At 44.3% G+C, this 20,327-nt stretch overlaps 1 protein-coding gene across 15 annotated transcripts in view; it reads right to left on the bottom strand.

The window, feature by feature from the left end:
• The window catches only part of AFF3 (ALF transcription elongation factor 3), a 685,346-nt gene that overhangs the window by 16,470 nt on the left and 648,549 nt on the right, over positions 1-20,327 (bottom strand). For all 15 annotated transcript variants that reach the window (XM_049856158.1, XM_049856156.1, XM_049856165.1 and 12 more), the window contains 4 exons: positions 11,587-11,650; positions 7,735-7,871; positions 3,256-3,327; positions 1,470-1,563 (listed from right to left, as the gene is read on the bottom strand). In XM_049856158.1, coding sequence (XP_049712115.1) covers positions 1,470-1,563; positions 3,256-3,327; positions 7,735-7,871; positions 11,587-11,650 — 367 coding nt within the window. The remainder of the gene's footprint in view (positions 1-1,469; positions 1,564-3,255; positions 3,328-7,734; positions 7,872-11,586; positions 11,651-20,327) is intronic.

The following is a 20,327-nucleotide window of genomic DNA, read 5'->3' as shown; positions in this document are numbered from 1 at the left end:
TAAAATTATTTGACTCAGGGTAAAGGAGATTACCATCCATAATATCAGAAGCCTTGGTGGTACAGTGGTTAAGAGTTCACGCTGATAACCAAAAGGTTGGCAGTTCGAATCTACCAGCCACTCCTTGGAAACCCTATGGGGCAGTTCTACTCTGTCCTACAGGGTTGTTATGAGTTGGAATTAACTCAATGGCAATGTGTTTTATTATTATTTTTTAAATACAGGTGGCCCTGATCCCATCAGTTGAAGCAAAGCCTAAGGTTTCCAAGAGAAGAAGGATTCTGCCCAAGACTGTAACACAGATATCTTTCCAGAGTCTCCAGCCTGCCTGGCCTATAGATTTTGGACTTGCTGGCTCCCACAACTGCATGAACCAATTCCTTTAAGTCTCCTTCTCTCTAATCTGTATGTGTGTACGTCTTGTTGGCTCTTCTTCTCTGGAGAACCCTCGCTTGCACAATGACCGATGGGCCATGAAAATTATCCTTGGCTTGGCACCTGGTTACTCTACATGTGTGACTAGGAGGCAGAATGCTGGACAAACCCAAGGGACTCCCAACAGTTTGGTCATCAGGGGTCACCTCCAAGAAGTGGAGGTTGAGGATTAAAGGAATTAAAATGATGAGTGTCTATCTGACAAAGGGCTGGTGGAGGTAGAGATGCTAAAATTGTATCGCTTCTATAGATAAATAGCAAAGAGGCCCAGAATTCTTATTTCATGTCCACTTCACGACAGTACATCAGAGAAGGTTTTCTTTTTTAAATTTTCTTGGTGGCATAAATGCCTAACTGCTTGACCACTAGCTGGAAGTGCCTCAGAAGACAGGCCTGGTGATCTGGTTCTGAAAGGTCACAGCCTTTGAAACCTTACGGAGCAGTTCTACTCTGCATACCTGGGGTCGCCAGGAGTCGGGGTTGACTTGGCAACTAACTACAACAACAACAACAATTAAACATTAAGTTTGCTACTAAAGAAAGAGCTCCAAGTAGCTACTTCTAAGAGGAAGAAACTTTAAGTAAACATGAAGACTTTATGTTAGCTGGAAGATGACCTTCCTAAGACACCGGAATGAGTAACTGGATCTCTGGTCTCTTGATGCCTTAAAAGCATTTGGACGACAAGGTAGCAGGACAAATCAGGTGGGCTCCCTGCTCCCCAAAGTACACAGAAACCCAGAAAAACCCCAAACTGTTGCCGTCAAGTCGATTTTAATTCTGACCCTATAGACAGGGTAGAACTGCCCCATAGTGTTTCCAAGGAGCTGCTGGTGAATTTGAATTGCTGACCGTTTGGTTAGCAGCCGTAGCTCTTAACCATTACGCCACCAGGGGTGCCATAAATGGGGTTAGTCCCAGAGGAGTCCTGTATTAGCCCCCAAACATTAGATTCTACCAGACTCCTCAAGAATGTCCTTGGCAGAGAGACGTCTGAGTACCAGGAACAATGCTACCCATTAGCCAGACAGTACCTTGAAATAGTCGATAAGTGCTTTTGAATACTTTACAGCGTGGTCCCTTTTGAGCCGAAACATCCGCCAGTACAAGAGAGCCAGGCATCGGTAACTGCAGCAGAAAAGAGAAAGGGCCGTGAGGACCATGAGTGGATCCCTCACAAACGAGGCTTTAAAAAAATCTTGTGGTTTCAAGGCATTCATATTTATACCATGATTAATATAACACACACATACACACGCACACAAATCTTCCTCTATGAATGTCTTTTTGTGTGTATCTGACCTTCCCTTTGTTCCAAAATACATAATTCAAAATCCCAAGGAGTTACTCTGCAAAGAAATTCACGCTAAGTCATTTTCTAGTACTAACTTTATAGCTGCTTCGTTGGGCAGTGGGGCTGGCCATTTTCTTCTCCGGCCATTAGAGGGCAGTGTCTCTCCATGACAGAAGTGAGGCCGCACCACACAGGGTGCTGGCTGCCTGCACAGGTGAGCCTCAGAGCAGCGCCAGCTTCCTCTACCTACCCTCTGACACCTGGGCGTCCCGCTGGGCAGGGTCAGCTTTGCTGAAAGAAGGGCCTATGCATCTGTTTTCGTTCCCTTCACTGTTTAATTACTTCACTGGTCTATAATCAGTGGGAATAAAGTAGCATATATGACCGTGCTTTATGAACAATAAAAATCGATGGTGAGAATGGTGACTTTATGATTTTATATAACATGTATTTATTATTCACACGTTACATGTGATATATTATCACATATTTACTAATCCCAATAGAAAACTTAAAAAAAGCTGGAAAAGAACACAGAAAGCGTTTCCTGAGACTCACTCCCTCTTCCCTTGGTGTTTTTCACTCATAATTATTTGCTAACTCAGGTCTGGTGCTGACAGGCTACAATACCACCGTAAACACGACACAAACAACGAAAACACAATTTAACTGTCTGTTCTTAGCATGCCAAACTCCAGGTGATGCAATGCTCCACTGAGACCCTCTCTTTGATGTCTAGTGCTCGGTTTTTTTTTTTTTTTGGAGACCCGATTCTCTGATTTGCAGACCAGGTTCTAGAGCAGAAATGTGGCAATGAGCCTTCGGAGGAAAGGAGCCTTTGGTAGTGAATGTGAACATAAAATCTTGAATCTCCTTCTCAAGAAGAACCAACACAGAATGTTCCCTCTTTGTGATTTTGGCGAGGGGGGTGAGGTGCCCCGAAGAGATACGACGGGGCAAATTATTATTACAACCACATCATCATTACTGTAATCATCATCAATATAAAAAAATCTATTACACATCGGTTCACATTCGGAAAATAAATTATTTTATTATCAAAGTATAACGAATTGATCCTTGGTTTAATGTGTGGAGAACTTAAGTGCATCACTGTGATTCAGTTGTGCTAATCTCACATTTCACGCAATAGATGATTTATTTTGATTGCACCTAAAATGTTAAACATGAGAGAAATTACATTTGGCATAATTAGTATTCAAATTACTAAAACAGACTTACCTGATTTTAAAACACACAGACACACGTACAACACACACACACACGCACACACACGAAGAAAACATATCCTCGGGTAACGGACCCATCCACGTTCATTTGCTGGGAATTCCCACCGTGCACCATCCAGCAGCAAGAAACAGCCTGGGCCCCCCCCTTGCCGGAGAACTGCGTTCGGCTTTGTACGTTAGAAGACACGGGGAAACGTGACACATTTCAGCACCTGCTTTGCCGGTGAAGACACACGGTGGCAGGGATATTTCTTCCAGCTGCTGTCACACACTCACCATAATGCAGCCAGTTGTTTGTCTTCTGGTGTGGCATTGGGGCCTGAGTGGGTTTTTAGTCTCATGGCGTACCTACAGAACACAACAAAAACAACAAAACAAAAATGAGAAAGGAAAACAAAGGAAATATAAAAAAAAAGTGACCTTATTAACAACAAGCATTTTCTATGATGACACCTCTTTCTGCTCGACACTCCGTTGTTAATAGAGCTTGCTGATAGTTCTCTCCTAAAAAGCTAGCTGAAGCTGCCCCATTTTCCCCAGCTTCACATTATTGTGATGTCTAGACTAACATGACTTTAATGACCATCTAGCTACTTTCTGCTTTTAACAATACCAGTTCAAACGCTACAGACAGCCTGGAGTGCTACCAGTTCACGAATTATCCATGTGTATGGTAACATATCCATTTTTACAAGTTCTGATTTACGGCTGAGCGGCGGACAAGTGGGAGGCAAAGTTCAATCCTTGCAGGGCCACCTCCAGGAGCATTTTTCATCTCTCGCACGCTGATGAATGCTTGGCTTCACCCCTTTTTCTTTGTTACGGAACTCTCACTTTGACAGCAGCATGAGTGTCCTGGATACGTTTTTAATCTATAGTTGCTTCTACAGACATGTGTTATGAGAAACTAGAGGCTTTTATGACTACACTTCATTCCATTTATTCTTCCGAACCAGGGAGGCTGTGGCCATTCTTTTGGCTCAGTAACATACCAAGTTACACACAGACTTTTTGAAAGAGCTGAGGTGGTATGTGTAACGGCCAGAGTCGTGGGTTCAAACCCACTCACGAGTTGTGAGATCTTAGACACAAATATTGACATCTTTAAGCCTCCATTTCCTTGTTGATAAAATGAGTCTAATCCTGCTGGTTACACAGCACTGCTGTAAGGGGGAACAAGACAGGGTTTGTAAAGCTCTTGGCACAGCAGGCTAGCTCACTGCAGACCACCCAAGAAACAAGGTGTCATTGTGACATTATCTCCGTAGCCGCAGACCTGTAGTGCTCGGAGTGCATCCCTCTGGATAGTTTTTATAGTGGTTACTCTGAGTGCTGCAATATACATACGTGACTCACCACAATTTACTGGTGTCAACGTTTCATCACTTGGAGCAAAATGCAGAAACCTTACTTCCATTTAGGTCCCCACTATTAAATACATGTTGTTTTGAGCACCAGCAAAAACAAAAAAAACAAAACACCCGCTGCTGCTGAGTGGATTCCGATTCATAGCGACCCTTTAGGACAGAGTAGAACTGCCCCACCGGGTTTCCAAGGAGCGGCCGGTGGATTCAAACTGCCTTCGCTTTGGTTAGCAGCCAAGCTCTTAACCACTATGCCACCAGGGCTCCATCAGATGGTGGTATAATTTTTGTTTTAACCATCAAGTATGATCTACAGAACTCAGGATGAGGGTAGTTTATTCTCTATACATCCATATCTCTGTTCTTCCTGGTGTTCTTCCTTCCTGATGCTCTGAGGGGTCTTCTTTTGCCATTTCCTTTCTGTTTGAAGAGTTTCCTGTAGACAGTCTTTAATGGTAGGTCTACCAGCAACACATTCTTTTAGTTTTTATTTGTCTGAGAATATTTTCATCTCCCCTTCATTCCTGAAGGATAGTTTGGCTCAATATAGAATTCAAGGTTGACAGCTCTTTTCTTTCAGCATTTGAAAAATGTGTGCCACTTCCTTCTGGCCTCCGTGGTTCCAGATGAGAAATCCACTGTCATCTGAATTGGTGCCCCTGTAGCTAATGTGTTGTTTCTCTCTGGCTGCTTTCAAGATTCTTTTTGTCTTTAGTGTTCAGAAATTTACTTACGATATGTCTTGGCGTTGATTTCATTGGGTTCATCTTATGTGGGCTTTTCTTAGCTTCTAGAATCTACAGGCTTACATCTTTGGCCGTATTTTGGAAGCTTCAGCTTTTATTTCGCTTTCTCCTCTGTGTCTGTGACTCTTGATGACATAAATGTTGGCTCTTTAGTTATTGTCCTTGAGGCTCTGTTCATGTTTTTCCCCCAGTCTGTTTTCTCTTTCTTGCTCAGATTAAGTTCTATATTCTGCTCTCAAGTTCATTGGTTCTATCCTCTAAAAGATTACAAAAAACATTTCTGCTATATTTTTTAAGTTCTATAATTTCCAAAAGCAAAACAAACCCAATGCCACCAAATCAATTCTGACTCATAGTGGCCCTGTAGGACAGAGTAAAACTACCCCATAGGATTTTTAAGGCTGTAACCCTTACAGAAGCAGACTGCCATATCTTTCTCCCTCGGAGTGGCAGGTGGGTTTGAATCGCTGATCTTTTGGTTAGCAGCTGAGCACTTAACCACTGTGCCACCAGGGCTCCTTCTGTAACTTTGAGTTGGTTCTTTTTAAAAACTTTTAATTGCTGAGATTAAAAAAAACGTTTTATTTGTTCTGAGAGAATCTGAAATTCTTTGTTGAAGCATTTTTATGATGGCTGCTTTAAAATTCTTGTCAGGTAATTCCTGTGATGGTTAAGATTGTGTGTCAACTTGACTAGGCCATGATTCTCAGTGTTTCGGCAGTAGTATAATGTTGTGATCACTTTCCTGTTAAAATCTGATATGTAATCACCCCCATGATGGAATCTGCTGCGTGGTACCGGCAGGGGTGGGGCCTGTGGCAGCTCATCACCCCCTCAGCCTTCATCTCTGCATCTTCCGCTGTCTACTTCCTTTTTCCTGCTTGCCTTGCCAAGGTTGTTGGCTTGTTCTAGATCCAGTAGCTGTCTCTTGTCTGACCTCTGGTTCTTGGGACTTGAGCTAGCAGCTTACCTGTCCATCTTGGGATTTGCTCATCTTCACAGCCTGTGAGCAAGAGTCCTGCTCCCCGACCTGCCTGTCTTGGGTTCACCAGCCCCTGCAGCTACATGAATCAGGAGAAACCTTGTGGTCTTGCCTGCCGACCCTGGGGATTCCTCAACCGTCACAACCTGTGAGCGGGAGCCCTGCTCTCCAACCTGCGCATCTTGGGTTCATCAGGTTCTGCGGCTCCGTGAATTGGGAGAGGACTCCATCCTGATCCAAGGACTTCAGACGATGTTCCAACTCCTACAATCGCATGAGCTGTTTCCTTAATATAAATCTCTATATATTTATATGCGTTACTGGTTTTGCTTCCCTAGAGAACCCAGCCTAAGGCAATTCCAACATCTGATTCATCTTGGTATTGCTGTCAGCTGATTGTCTTTTTTTGTTTAGGTTGTGATTTTCCTGATTCTTGGTGCGACCAAACCAAAACACCAAACCCATTACCGTCGAGTGGATTCCAACTCATAGCAACCCTACAGGACAGAGGAGAACTTCCCCATGGGGTTTTCAAGGAGCACCTGGTAGATTCAAACAACCAACCTTTCAGTTAGCAGCCAAGCTTGTAAACACTACAACATCAGGGCTCCCTTGTATGACCAGTGATTTTACATTGCATCTCCGACATTTTATCTGTTACATGAAGAGATGTTGGGTCCTATTTAAACCTTTTCTTTTCTTCAGGCAGTTACCCTATATAGATTTAGTATGCAGATCCTGGTGGGGAAGGGAGACTCAGGCCCAGCAGACAACAAATAGATTTAAGTGACGAAGTGTTGTTTTCTAAATTAAGTAAGAAAAACTTTTGTCTCAATTTTCTGGGTAGTTAAAGGGATCTATTGAGTCTAAATTATCTGGAAGATGGAGTGAGTTCCCCATCCATGAAAGGCTACCTGTGAGTCCTCCACTCATGCAGGGCTACCTGTGAGTCCTCCACTCATGCAAGGTTACCTGTGAGTCTTCCACTCACACAAGGTTACCTGTGAGTTCCCACCCACACAAGGTTACCTGTGAGTTTCCCACCCATGCAAGGTTACCTGTGAGTTCACCACCCACAAGGTTACCTGTGAATTTCCTACCCATGCAAGGTTACCTGTGAGTTCCCCACTCACTCAGGGTTACCTGCATCAGTGGGCCAACCAGAGTCATAGCTCTGGTGCAGAGCAAGAGTAAGCACCCCCGCACCTCACTTGTATTTAGCTGATACAACACTTTTTTTGTTGTTAGGGGTTTTTCGTTTGTTTGCTTTTTTTGAATGCCTTTAAGCCAGCCATGTGTGTGCCAGTTCACCACATATCTCCTGAATAATTTACTGATAGAAGTAAGATTTAGATTATACCAGCTTGAACCACAGTGAAAAAGCAACTCAGAGGTGGAATGAGTTAAACATGAGTAGGCAAGTGTTGGCATCCTGAAGCAGTCAGGGTTATAGCAGTTGCCCTGTCTTGCTCACAAAGAGACCAAAGGAGGCAGGGTGTGTGAGAAAGTGCCTTTCAAAATCTCAAGTGCCTGGATTTTGGGATGCACGCTGGTTAGTGGTGGCTGATGGTGCAGGTTTACATTCTCCGTATTCTCTGTACTTACACATATTCCTTGCCTGCTCCCCCACTCCCGAGTCCCAGCAAGAGGACACAATGCTTACCTGATGAGTTCTACTGTTTCTGAATACATAGTATAAGGAGACTTGGATTCCATTGGACCTTGTTCCATTGCATTTCCACACTCAATGAATGACAAGGCTGCTTCAGCGTAGTTCAAAGCCTTTCCAAACTTTTCCACCTGATCAACAGAGTTAATACAGTGTTTTCCTTAAGAATTGCTTTTTTTGTTAAACAGCATTTTCACAAAGGTTATACACTTTATTTGAGAAACCCAACTTTTGAGTTCCAAAATCCTGAGAGAAGCAAGAAATGGAATACTTGCTTCTCAGTTTTTTTCACAAAGTGCTACTGGTTTGGAGTGAGTGAGTGATTACACACAGGACTGTACCAAATTCATGTAACAACTGCCACTTGAAGCGAGTAACACTTCATGGGTGCCCTAATGTCTGTTTCCATCTGTCTCATCTCAGATAGTTTGGGAACTTCACTCTTCATCCCTTGATGCTACGCCAACCGTGCACCGAAGTTGATAGGTCTGGTCCCATGTAAGAGTTTTCAACCTTTTTTGCATGTAGCCCAACTTCGATGGTTTAAGACCTCGATGTTTATCTTTGATATCATTATTATTTTATAATTTTTATTGTTGTTGAGAATATACACAGCAGAACATATACCAATTCAATAATTTCTACATGTACAATTCAGTGACATTGATTACTTTCATCAAGTTGTGCAACCATTCTCACCCTCCTTTTCTGAGTTGTTCTTCCCCCACTAACATAAACTCACTGTTCCTTAAGTTTCCCATCTAATCGTTTGAGTTGCTGTTGTCAATTTGATGCCATATAGACATTAAAAGCATCTTTTATGTTATTTGTGACATTTACATTTTCACACCTTCCTCTTTTCACATGTGTTTGGTTATTCTCTGGATAGTGAGGACCTCACTTAAAGGTAAGAGTGAGGAGGGGTGAGGAGAGGAGGTGAAACTCGAGGTATCAGCTTTGCTCTTCCAGCTTGGCTAATACGGGACACCAAATTGAAAATAAAAAATAAATGGTTTTTGTTTGGATTATCTGTAGCTGTCTAAACTTACATTAAAATGTCCCCGCATCAGAAGGGTAACCAAGAGTAAGTTTTATATTTTTAAGTTCTCATAAATCTAAACTTATACATCAAGTTTTTGGTTCCAGATACTGCTACTCTCTATGGATAATTACATATGGTGACTTCGGATTGCACAATCTCTTCAATTTTCGAACAACTCATTCATCAATCAGAAGTGACAGAAATACTCTAACCACGACTCTAAGCCTTGTCATTAAAACCCCGAGACCCAAATCTTCATAGCAGTGACATATTAGAAGACGGACACGAAGAGCAAAGCTCCCGCCTCATCAGCACACGGGAATATTAGAGCATGTGCAACCCCAACAGGCTACAAAGCAATATTTCTTGATAGTGCTTTTGTCACCAAATTTTTATTTTTTAAGAAAAAATTTTGATGACGTGTTTTCAGTATTGGAATGCATGCTTATTAATTAAAATAAAAATTTTGGTTGGTAATATAGATTTTGATAAATATGAGCTTGTAAAGCAAGCCACCAATAAGGTGAGTGGCATTCTGGTGCCACCGATCTGCGGTATGACAATATGCCAGTGAGAACTAAATACAGAATTTATTGAATTTAGGTTACATGGGGAACCTCTGGTTTTCCAAATACGACACAGAAAGACCAAAACCAACCCAACAGGGCTCCCTAACTCTCACACAAGAAAACAATAACTATGCATGCAAGCCTTATCTCGCAGACATAAAGGAAAAAAAAAGGCAAAAGTTCACAAAAATTTACAGAACTAACATATCCAGGGAGCATCATCTAAGAGAATGCTCAACCCACACAACAGTGAGGCTCCAACTCCTGTCTGCTGAGCTTCACACATTTCAAAAGGGACCTGTCTAGATGCTAAATGTATGAACCAGAGCCTGGTGGTGCAGTGGTTAGGCGCTTGGCTGCTAACCAAAAGGTCGGCAGTTGCAGTCCACCAGCTGCTCCTTGGAAACCCTATGGGGCAGTTCTACTCTATCCTATAGGGTCGCTGTGGATCGGACAATGGGTTTTACGAGGTCCAGAGGCATAACAAGTAGCTGGCACACCGTTAAGCCAATAGTAACTAAAGCATTAAAGAAGCCATTTCATTCAGCAAGTACTTTCTGAAGCACTCGCTTGGGTGCTATGTGTGCTCCACACACAACAGCTTCTTCCAAGATGTGATACATTTGGAGAAAGGAAACGTGTACCCACGAGGTAGTTCAAAGTGCAGGGCAATATGTGCTTGAATGACAAGATAAAAAACAAGTCAAATGCAAATGAGATGGGAGGAAAGGAGGAAGTGATGTCCTGTGGTACTGGGAAGGAATGGTGTAACTTGGCCGGATTTGGGAGGGTGCTGAAGGTCTGTGTGTGTGAGCAGTTGTGAGTGTGTGTGTGAGTGTGCGAAGCTCTGTGGGGCAATGACCTGCTGGCTGTAGAAGCACAGTGTGTTTAGGGGCTGGTAGGGGACCAGCCTGCCTACAGCACCATGTATTCCTCTTGGGGAATAATTGGTAGAAAGGTAGTGTTGGTTTACGTGACAGTGAATGAATAATCCCGTAAACTGTGGACGACAGATGCAGGCAGAACACTTCATTCTGCTTTAAATCTCAATGCTCTTCTCCAAAAATGGCCCCGTGCTGTGCTCCACAGAAGACCACAACGCTCCATTAGACTGTGGGATTGTGAGGATAGGGACCATGCTTTCCGTTTCCCTTCTCTATTCTCTGATACATACGCCACACACTGGTTGCCATCAAGTTGATCCCGACTCATGGTGACCCCATGTGTGTCCGAGTACCTCTGTGTTCCATAGGGTTTTCAGTGGCTGATTTTTCAAAAGTAGATCATCAGGCCTCTTGTTGGGTGCACTCAGACTTCCAACCATTAGGCTGCAGCTGAGTGTGTTAACCATGTGCATCACTGAGGGACTCCTAGTCTTTGGTCCTCAGTGGTTATTTCCTCCTGTCTCCTCATGTACCGAGACAGTGATCTTCAGACAAAATAAATGCTCGAACAGTGAGATCTGAACACTTGGGAGGGGGGCACTGTTGTGGTTTAAGCATCTCCAGGGCTGTAATGAGGTCGTTTGAAACGCCTTATTCATCTCAGCATCCTGATCTCAGTTATGAATGCTGGAGGGGACCAGAGCTGGAATTACTAGGTGGGAAGGAGCCCTTTGGAAGAGACCTAAAGATGGAAGCACTATATGATCTCTTTTGGAAAAAAAAACAAAAACAGAAAACCCAAAAGTTTTCTATCTCTTGTCTGAGAGCTTCAAGCTTTCCAAAATAGGAGATTATCCAAATAAGAAAAGTTACTCTTTGAAAACATCCAATCCTGTGCAGTATAATAGTTTCTGTGGTCATGCAGTTTCAGATGAAGTACTCCTTTTGGCAGATACACATGAAGAACACTACAGTCTTTATGAAAAGGATTTGACCCTGGGACCAAGCCAAGGGTCGGCCAGGGTAACAAGAGACAAAAATGCAAACCTAGATTTTTTATAAAGGAAAAATATACTACCTCCCACTGACTCCATTGGTTCTGGTTACTATTCAAACCTCACAACGAAATAGAAATATCCATTTACCGAGGGCTTTCTCCCAGTCAGACATTATTGTTGAAGTCATAATTTACTGGGCTACAAGCACTTGATTATATAAACATTTCTCCATTTCACAGGCCCAGCCATCCTTGTAATAGATTTTATAATTACCCCAGCTATATTGCCCCGGTGATGAAGCTGCAGTACAAATGTAATTGGGAAGAACATATCTGGAAAGAAAAGGGTCTTACCATTGCATCGGCTTTATGCTTCATCCGTTTAGCTTCTTGCATAAAATAATCCGCACTGCGTGGCCTACAAGGAGAGAATGATATTAAATGTCATTATTGCTTAAGTGCAAAATCTTGTGAAAATATTCTTTCCTTTTGCTGAAATGTGAAGCATGATTTTATAACCTTGCTTACTACGGCATCAGGCATTTTTTGCATTTCCAAATTACTGCCTGTATGTAAAACAGCAGTTGCTTTTCTCCTAAGTTATCAATTCAAAACACACCACATACATGCAGATAGTCTGCACTAACAGTGGCCCTCACGGGGGCCCCCATGAGTAATTTGTGAATCAGATTTTTATTGCATGCTTAAGAAAGCAAGTGAAAAAAATCTTATTTCACACAATATTTACACAAGCCCTTTTTGGTGTAAAGATTGTAATCATACCTCAGAATAATTGCACGGATATGCACGGGGGAGTATATTTATGTCTCCTTAGGAAAATAAGTGTTATTTCTATGCAGAAAAGGCACCTATAGTTGAAGGTATATACATTTAATTATTTGAAAGGCTCACAGTGAAGAATGAAAAGAGGTGGTGCTGTCTGATTACATCCCGGTTGTAATGAAGCTAATTGTAAAGTGATATCTACCTTGTAACAATGCAAACGTGGCATGCATTCTGGAGAGTGATGATCAGCTAGCTGGTAAACATTAACGACAGACGTGCACATTATTAAAGCAATAACGCTGGCCAGCACCAGCTCTGCCGGGAGATAAAGGTAATTCATCCGCAGACTGATCAGAGCAGGTGTAATGGCCCCAAGCTCCACTAAGCCGCTCACCAGGCAGCACCTTTAAATGCTTAGTCTGATAGATTTTTTTTTTTAATCTACATACTTTAAGTGCCATCTGCATAAACTTTTTTTGTATTATGGTTTTTTTGGTAAGCAATACACCTGACCTATCCATGAATATCAACTCCAGATCAGGATATATTTGATGTATCTCCCATCCTGAACGGGAGAGAGGATGTGGGCAGTGATGCTAACCACGGACGGTTTAACCTACTGTTTTACAAGCTCACTTTCCACTGCCTTATTTTAGATTCTCATGGGTCTCTTCCCTTACTTTACTACTTGGTAGTCAGAGCATGTCTTTATCCAAAGAGGTCAAAATGCTTAGGGAAAAAAAAGATGCACGCCATGACAATGGTACTGTAATCCAGAATGATTACCCTCACTTTAATGGTTTTAATGAAGCAAGTAAACAAACCAGAATCGCAGTACATAATTACTCTTGGTTCACAAGTCACTAAAGCAAGAAAAGGACCTTGGTTTTCTGCCTCTTACTTCTCCATTAAGTATTGTCAGTGCCATGGAAACACGCTGAGAACATTTCACTTTTCCAAGGAAGAAGCGAGGAACACAGCTGTGGCATTTCCTTCATGTCTATAATTAACCCCCGTCTTTGGCTCCTCACTCCCTCACCATTCTTCCTACCACTCAGGCCCCCCCGTCTTTGGCTCCTCACTCCCTCACCATTCTTCCTACCACTCAGGGCCCCCCGTCTTTGGCTCCTCACTCCCTCACCATTCTTCCTACCACTCAGGGCCCCCCGTCTTTGGCTCCTCACTCCCTCACCATTCTTCCTACCACTCAGGCCCCCCCGTCTTTGGCTCCTCACTCCCTCACCGTTCTTCCTACCACTCAGGGCCCCCCGTCTTTGGCTCCTCACTCCCTCACCGTTCTTCCTACCACTCAGGCCCCCACGTCTTTGGCTCCTCACTCCCTCACCGTTCTTCCTACCACTCAGGCCCCCCCGTCTTTGGCTCCTCACTCCCTCACCGTTCTTCCTACCACTCAGGCCTGCCACCTTCCATTCGTCTTTCACTGGTGGGTGAGGCCTGAGGTCTCCTTCACAGGCAGACCCTCCTCCTCCCAGCTCTGCTTCCCCGAGTTCATCTTCTGGGTACCCACGGTTCCTCCATTTGAGTGTCTTCTTAGTCACCTTTCCATGGTGGGTTTTCCTTCTTTGTCCACGTATTGACCTTTGTCCACACGTATTTTCTATTTGCTCTGATTTAAACTCTGGCAATTTACACTATTTACACTTTTGCTTCATACCCAAAAGTGGAAGACCAGACCCCATCTCTAGCTCAAGCCCAGATTTGCCCCTAAACTGTGGTTTGGGTCCAGGGGCTAATTTGTGTAGGAGAGGAGCTCAGGTACCTTCATCTGTTCTTAACCCCCGTTATCAATGTTATGAAAGCTTCCTTCCAAAGATTCTCCTCTTCTTTCTCAATGACCACGTCTACCACCCAAATCTAGGCTTTCCTCACTATTCATGACCCTTCTCTAGTTCCCTGGCCTCCAGTTTACTGCCCCCTCCAATCTGCACGGAGCTTTACCTGTTGACCAATGTTTATAAAACATGACTTTCATTACATCATCATCCTGCTCAAAGGCCTAAAACCAATCTCTAGGGCCTATGAGATCAAATCTCAGCTCAAGGCTCCCAGTAATCTGGCCTGATCCTCCTAACCTCATCAGTTGCTCACCAAGAGCTTCCACCACGATCCGGGAGGCGTCCTCACTGTCTTAGTAACATGCTACCCCTCTCTGAGGAGGTCTCCTTACCCTTTTCCTCCAGCCTGGAACACTCTCCTGTCTGCTCCTTTATTAAAACCAGTTGCCGTGGACTCCACTCCACCCCACGGTGACCCCATGCGTGTCAGAGTAGAATTGTGCTCTAAAGGGTTTTCAATGGCTGAGTTTTTTGGAAGTAGATCGCCAGGACATTCTTCAGAGGTGCACATGCAGAAAGGGTAACGTGCACATTATTAAATGGGTGAACCCGAACCTCCAACCCTTCTGATAGCAGCCAAGCATGTTAACTGTTTGTACTATCCAGGGACTCCGCTCATTCATTAATTGAACATATAGTTATTGAGTGTGTCTTAGTCATCTAGTGCTGCTATAACAGAAATACCACAAGTGGTTGGTTTTAACAAACAGAAGTCTATTTTCTAACAGTCTAGTAGGCTGGAAGTCCAAATTCAGGGCATCAGCTCCACGGGAAGGCTTCCTCTCTCTGTCGGCTCTGGAGGAAGGTCCTTCTCATCGATCTTCACCTGGACTAGGAGATTCTCCTCACAGGAACCCTGCATCCAAAGGATGCACTCTGCTCCTGGTGCTGCTTTCTTGGCGGTATGAGGTCCCCAACTCTCCGCTTGCTTCCCTTTCCTTTTATCTTTTGTAATATAAAAGGGGGTGCAGGCCACACTGCAGGGAAACCCCCTTTACATTGGATCAGGAATGTAACCTTAGTAAGGGTGTTACAATCCCACCCCAGTCCTCTTTAACATAAAATTACAATCACAAAATGGAGGATGACCACACAATACTGGAAATCGTGGCCTAACCCAGTTGACACAATTTTTTGGGGGGACACAATTCGATCCATGATAGAGTGCCTACTATGACCCAAATGTTACCCATCCTTCAAACTCTATCACCATGAGCCCTTCCTGGTAATGTTGGTTCATGCTCCTCTCTGTTCTCCCTAATCTCACATAGCACTTCTCGTTTACAATACACTTCGGGGCATTTAATCACCTTCTGAGCTGTACAGAGCTACAGTCATTGCATGTGTGCAACTCTCCCAACCATACTTTTTCAGCAGGGACCATGTTCTAGACCTCTTTGATCTTCCTCACCCTGTAGTTTCAGGTGAATGGTAGAAGGTAAACAAATCCGCCTTTAATGGCACTGAATTCATTTTGGGCTTAGGGAGGAATGGTGGCTTCTGATGGGATGCAGCATCACAGCCAATGAGCCAGAGAACGTCTCCATGGCAACTTGAAATTCTCCACATCATTATCTGTTCCACACTCCAGTATATGAGTTGGGTCATTTTCTTCTCTTGTCCTGTTTCACAGACCTAGTCACTAACAGGTCACCACTTCAAACGCATTTCATTTTCGTGCACGGATTCTCCTGGCAATAAGCGTTGGCATCGTAGGTTTTACTAGCCCTTCTAAGTTAGCCTTATAGGTGGTAAACCCCGCCCCCTCAAACCAAACCCGTTTCTGTCAAGTCAATTCCGACTCATAGTGACCTTATAAGACAGAGTAGAACTGCTGCATAGGGTTTCCAAGGAGTGGCTGGTGGATTCGAACCGCCAACTTTTTGGTTAGCAGCTAAGCTCCTAAACACTGCACCACCAGGGCTCCTTATAGATGGTACCCGTTGCTCTCAATTCTGAGTCATAGCGACCCTAGAGGACAGAGTAAAACTACCCCATAGGGTTTCCACGGAGCAGCTGGTGGGTAATATAGATTCCTTAATTAATATTGTTTTTATCTGCAGCATATGAGTGTATCTTTGAAAGCCTGACATGGAGGATGAGTCACTCATTCTCATACATGGATAAATATCACATGGTTTTCTGACTGTACCACAGTAGCTACAATAATAACCTGAGAAGTTGGGGAAAAAAAGAAAAGGTACCATCCAGACACCTATCACGGACACATAGTCAGAGTTCTCCTCTCTGCGTATACCGGCTGGATATCTCTTTAGACTGAGTCGCTGCAGACTCCTCCATGATGACTGGTCTGTGTTTTCCTTTCAGGTGATTTCTACCGCCACTGTCCTAGGCAAGGACAAGGAGACATGCCCAGATTGTCCAACAGTGCAGGCGACACTTACTACCGTGAAGCCATTGCTTCCCACAGCAATATCTAAGTCAGTAAACCAGTTGCCATGGAGTTGATTCTGACTCACGGTGACCTCATGTGCGTCAGGGTAGATCTGTGCTCCACAGGGTTTTCCGTGGCTGATTTTTTGGAAGTAGATCACCAGGCTTTCCTCCGAGGTGCCTCTGGGTGGACTTGAGCCTCTGACCTTTTGGTTAGCAGCTGAGGGCATTAACTTTGCGCCATCTAGGGTCTCCATACAAGCAGAAGGAAGGTAAAATTATTGTTGCCATTGTGGCGGTTATGGAATATCACACAGCAAAGCTACTAAAACAAAATCGAATTCCCTGTGTTCAGATATTTTCATCTAACCTGCTACATATATATATACATATATATATATTTTTTAATAGGGAAAACCTTGAGTTTTTGTTTCATTTACACAATAGAATTCTTCACACTGTTTCTCACAACATGGTGCTTTGGGATGATATATGCACAAACTTAAAAGTTCTATTAAATATCCTAAGTGTAACTAACTGTGTATCTTGGGCTCTTCAGAAACTGAGCTTCCTGAATGATCTAAAAGCCAGAGCGCATCCACGTCTGCCTTTGTTATCAGAATTCTCGGCAACAAAAACAATCTTGAGCACTTGATCCAAGCGGAATGTTCTCTTGTCTTCTCCTCACCCTCCCACCTACCACCCCCACCTACAAACACATGGCCTTGGCTCTCAGTAGCAGCAGCCTTTCGTTACCTCAGAATTTCTTCTGGCATGGGAGGATTAAAGCAACCTTTCTTTTTATTCTCCTTTGTGGCTGAGCTAGAGTTGAATGGTCTCCCACAGAGAGGCTGGCAGACTTCTTTCTGTAATTCCTACCTTTGTGAAATGCCGCCCCTCAGCAGAGCCACCCCGCTTTGTGAAAACTGGCAGGGATGAGGGCTCAGTGCGTTTGAACAGGGTCCTCAGCACAGCAGACGTCTGGGTCATTTTCTTAGGGAAGTTGAAATCCAGATCAGAGAAACACACAGCTACAGACAACTGGATCCATCATCTGATATCCCGTCAGCTTGTCATTTGATAAGCCCCAGAGGTGTTACTGTGTCCCAAGCCTTGAGGTACTTTTTTTTCCACAAAGGATTATTGTAAGAAGTTAAGGGATTATTTTTAATACCCCGAGTAAGTGATCACAATTGATGAGGGCCCTCTGGGTCAGGGACTAGAGGACTGGTGTTGACTTTATGTCACCTCCTGGGCGCTTCCTGAGGGAAGAAGGCAGGTGGCATGAGGCAGCCAGGATTCAGACGCAGCTTTCCTTTGTGCAACCTTGATGTTGGCTGGGACCCCGGAGTCCCTGGAACCTGGTTTCTCAGACGTGCACACGCTCATTCATTGCTTCTTTAGGCCTTCAGCCCCTGCAGACGGCTGCTTCTCTCCTGGCCAGAGAAGGCAGCGTGTGCTTTTCAGGACACACAGGTGCAAAGTGGCAGATTTCTGCCCTTCAGTCCAAAGCAACTTTCTTTCAAAACAGAAAATTATCATTTTGATTATTGTTCTTGTCCGGGTGTGATGTTTAGAAGAAAACAGTTTTATGAAGCCCTTAAAATGATCAGAGGTCAGGAAGATCTGAAAAGCCTTGTTCCCCACCCCCCCAAAATAAAAACACACTCATTGCCATTGAGTCGATTCTGACTAATAGCGACCCTGTAGGACAGAGCAGAACTGCCCCTCCACGTTCCCAAAGCTGTAAATCTTTACGGAAGCAGACCGCCACATCTTTCTCCCTCAGAGCGGTTGGTAGGTTCAAACCACCCATCCTTCAGTTAGCAGCCAAGCTCTTAAGCACTGTGCTTAAGCATGGTACCAGTTGCCATCAAGTTGATTCTGACTCATAGCGACCCTATAAGACAGCGTAGAACTGCCCCATAGAGTTTCCAAGGAGCGCCTGATGGATTTGAACTTTTAGGTTAGCAGCCAAAGTCTTAACCACTGCACCACCAGGGGTCCTTTTTGTCCCTCACCTCTCTCACATCTCCAAGCCTAATACTTCTCTCTCTCTTCCTGCTGTAGTTAGAACAAAATAAGGACCTGGTTGAGAGAGGGATTTCATAGTGGAAAAAAAATCCATATAAAGACCAATAAAAGCACCACCGATGGCTTGTCAGGAAAACAAAAAGTGGGGTCCAGCTTTGAAGCGACTGCGAAGGGTGACCATCAGGAGAAGGCAATGACATGACAAGCCCTCCATGGGGGCATCCTGCTGTAATATCAAGGATTTCAGCGTTGTCCTTTGTCTCCATCACGCTGCACGAGAGCCGACCTTTTACATACGGGAATCTTCCAGTCCTCCATAAAATTAAAATCCTTTTAGCTACGAGACTGCTGAGCGTAATTACATTACAAATGTCAAGTCCCTCTTTCTTCCTCCCGTCACATTTTACATGCTGTGGCCGTCAGCTCCGAGGGCGTCTTTCCTCAATGTCAGGAAGTTTAGGTGGCTTGGCTCCTGTTATCTGGGCCAGAGGGACAGATGGGAGGTTTGGTGATTTGGCTGTGTGTGATGATCGTGACCGACTCTTCCGTGTGAAATGTGGCCAGGAGACAGCACGGTCTTCAGGGAGCAGCAGGGAGTTCTGGCACTCGGGGCTCACTGGCTTCCCAACATGGCAATATGGCTGGCAGAAACGAGTGGCTTGATTCCCAGCCAAGCATCTCACCACTTAGGTCTGTTCAGGACTTCTGGACCGAGGCTTTCACGACACAGTTGTTCTCTTTAGATTTTCTCTGGCCCAAACTCTCGTGTGACTAACTATGACACCAACCAGTGAACAGCTCATGGCTCTGCACTCAGAAGATGAGTTTCCAGCTTCAAGCTGCATTAAGTCCTGCCACTAGCTGACTTACATCCTTACAGGTTTTTTTTTTTTTTCATCCGAAGTTGGGTAATCATATCAAGCCCTTACCATCGAGTTGATCCTGACTCATAGTGACCCCACAGAACAGAAAAGAACTGCCTCATAGGGTTCCCAAGGAGTAGCTGGTGGATTCGAACTGCCAACCTTTTGGTTAGCAGCTGGGCTCTTAACCACTGTGCCACTAGGGCTCCAGTAACCACACCAGTGTCACCTTAAAACTGTGGGTGTCAAGGCAGGAGTGCTGTGCACTGCCAAATGTCAGAGGAGGAGATGAAGTCACGTTACCAGCCACCTGAGCCGGCAGCTTACGGAAAACAAGTTCTGCCTGCGCCCTGAAGACATGAACTGGGTGCTTATTTAGCTGGTTTTTCTGGTGGCATGGTGGTTAAGAGCTCAGGCTACTAACTAAAAGGTTGGCAGTTCAAATCCGCCAGCCACTCCTTGGAAACCCTATGGGACAGTTCTACTCTGTCCTATAGTATCACTATGAGCCGAAATCAGGTTTTTGAGGTTGGGAAGCCCAAGAATTTACATTTACCTATTTGCAGATTCTTTACATTCATGGAAGAGGAAAGAAAAAGTGCAAGTGTCACCCTCTGGGAATGTTATTTTAATTGAGCTGGCTTCATTCAGCACTTCATATGGGGCGCCCACTATATTCGGCTGTTGTCTGCATTGTGTGTTTATTCAACCATCAACGAGTATTTACAATACAAAAAGACGAGTTTATTTTTTTACAAATTAAATGACAGCAAGGCACATCTGTTACTTGTTGGGCCGCGATTGAGGGATTTCAATCAACGCTAAATGACTTGGGTGTGAACGGCCTGGTTGTGGCTTCTGCTAGGCCCTTCTTGTCTCCTACCTGTGACCCTTCTTTGGTCATTTCACTGCTATGAACACCCTCAGTGAGGAGAAGTCAGGGTTAGGGATGAGAGTTGAGCTCCTCATCTGTCCAGGGAATTGCTGGTGGGGAAGATGGCAGAGAACTGATAAGGAGGAAGAAGAGGAGCAGGAGGGGGAGGGGAAGGAGGAAGGAGCTGAAACAGTGGGCACGATGGACTTTTCTGGGGAGTCCATCCATGTGCCCACCTCTGAAGAACTGCAAATTGTTATACTCCTAGCTCCAGCCATTGTGCCTGGC

The sequence above is a fragment of the Elephas maximus genome, chromosome 17 (genome assembly GCF_024166365.1).
Source record: "Elephas maximus indicus isolate mEleMax1 chromosome 17, mEleMax1 primary haplotype, whole genome shotgun sequence".
Classification (NCBI taxonomy): Eukaryota; Metazoa; Chordata; class Mammalia; order Proboscidea; family Elephantidae; genus Elephas; species Elephas maximus.
This window is presented reverse-complemented; position numbering and strand designations above follow the sequence as displayed.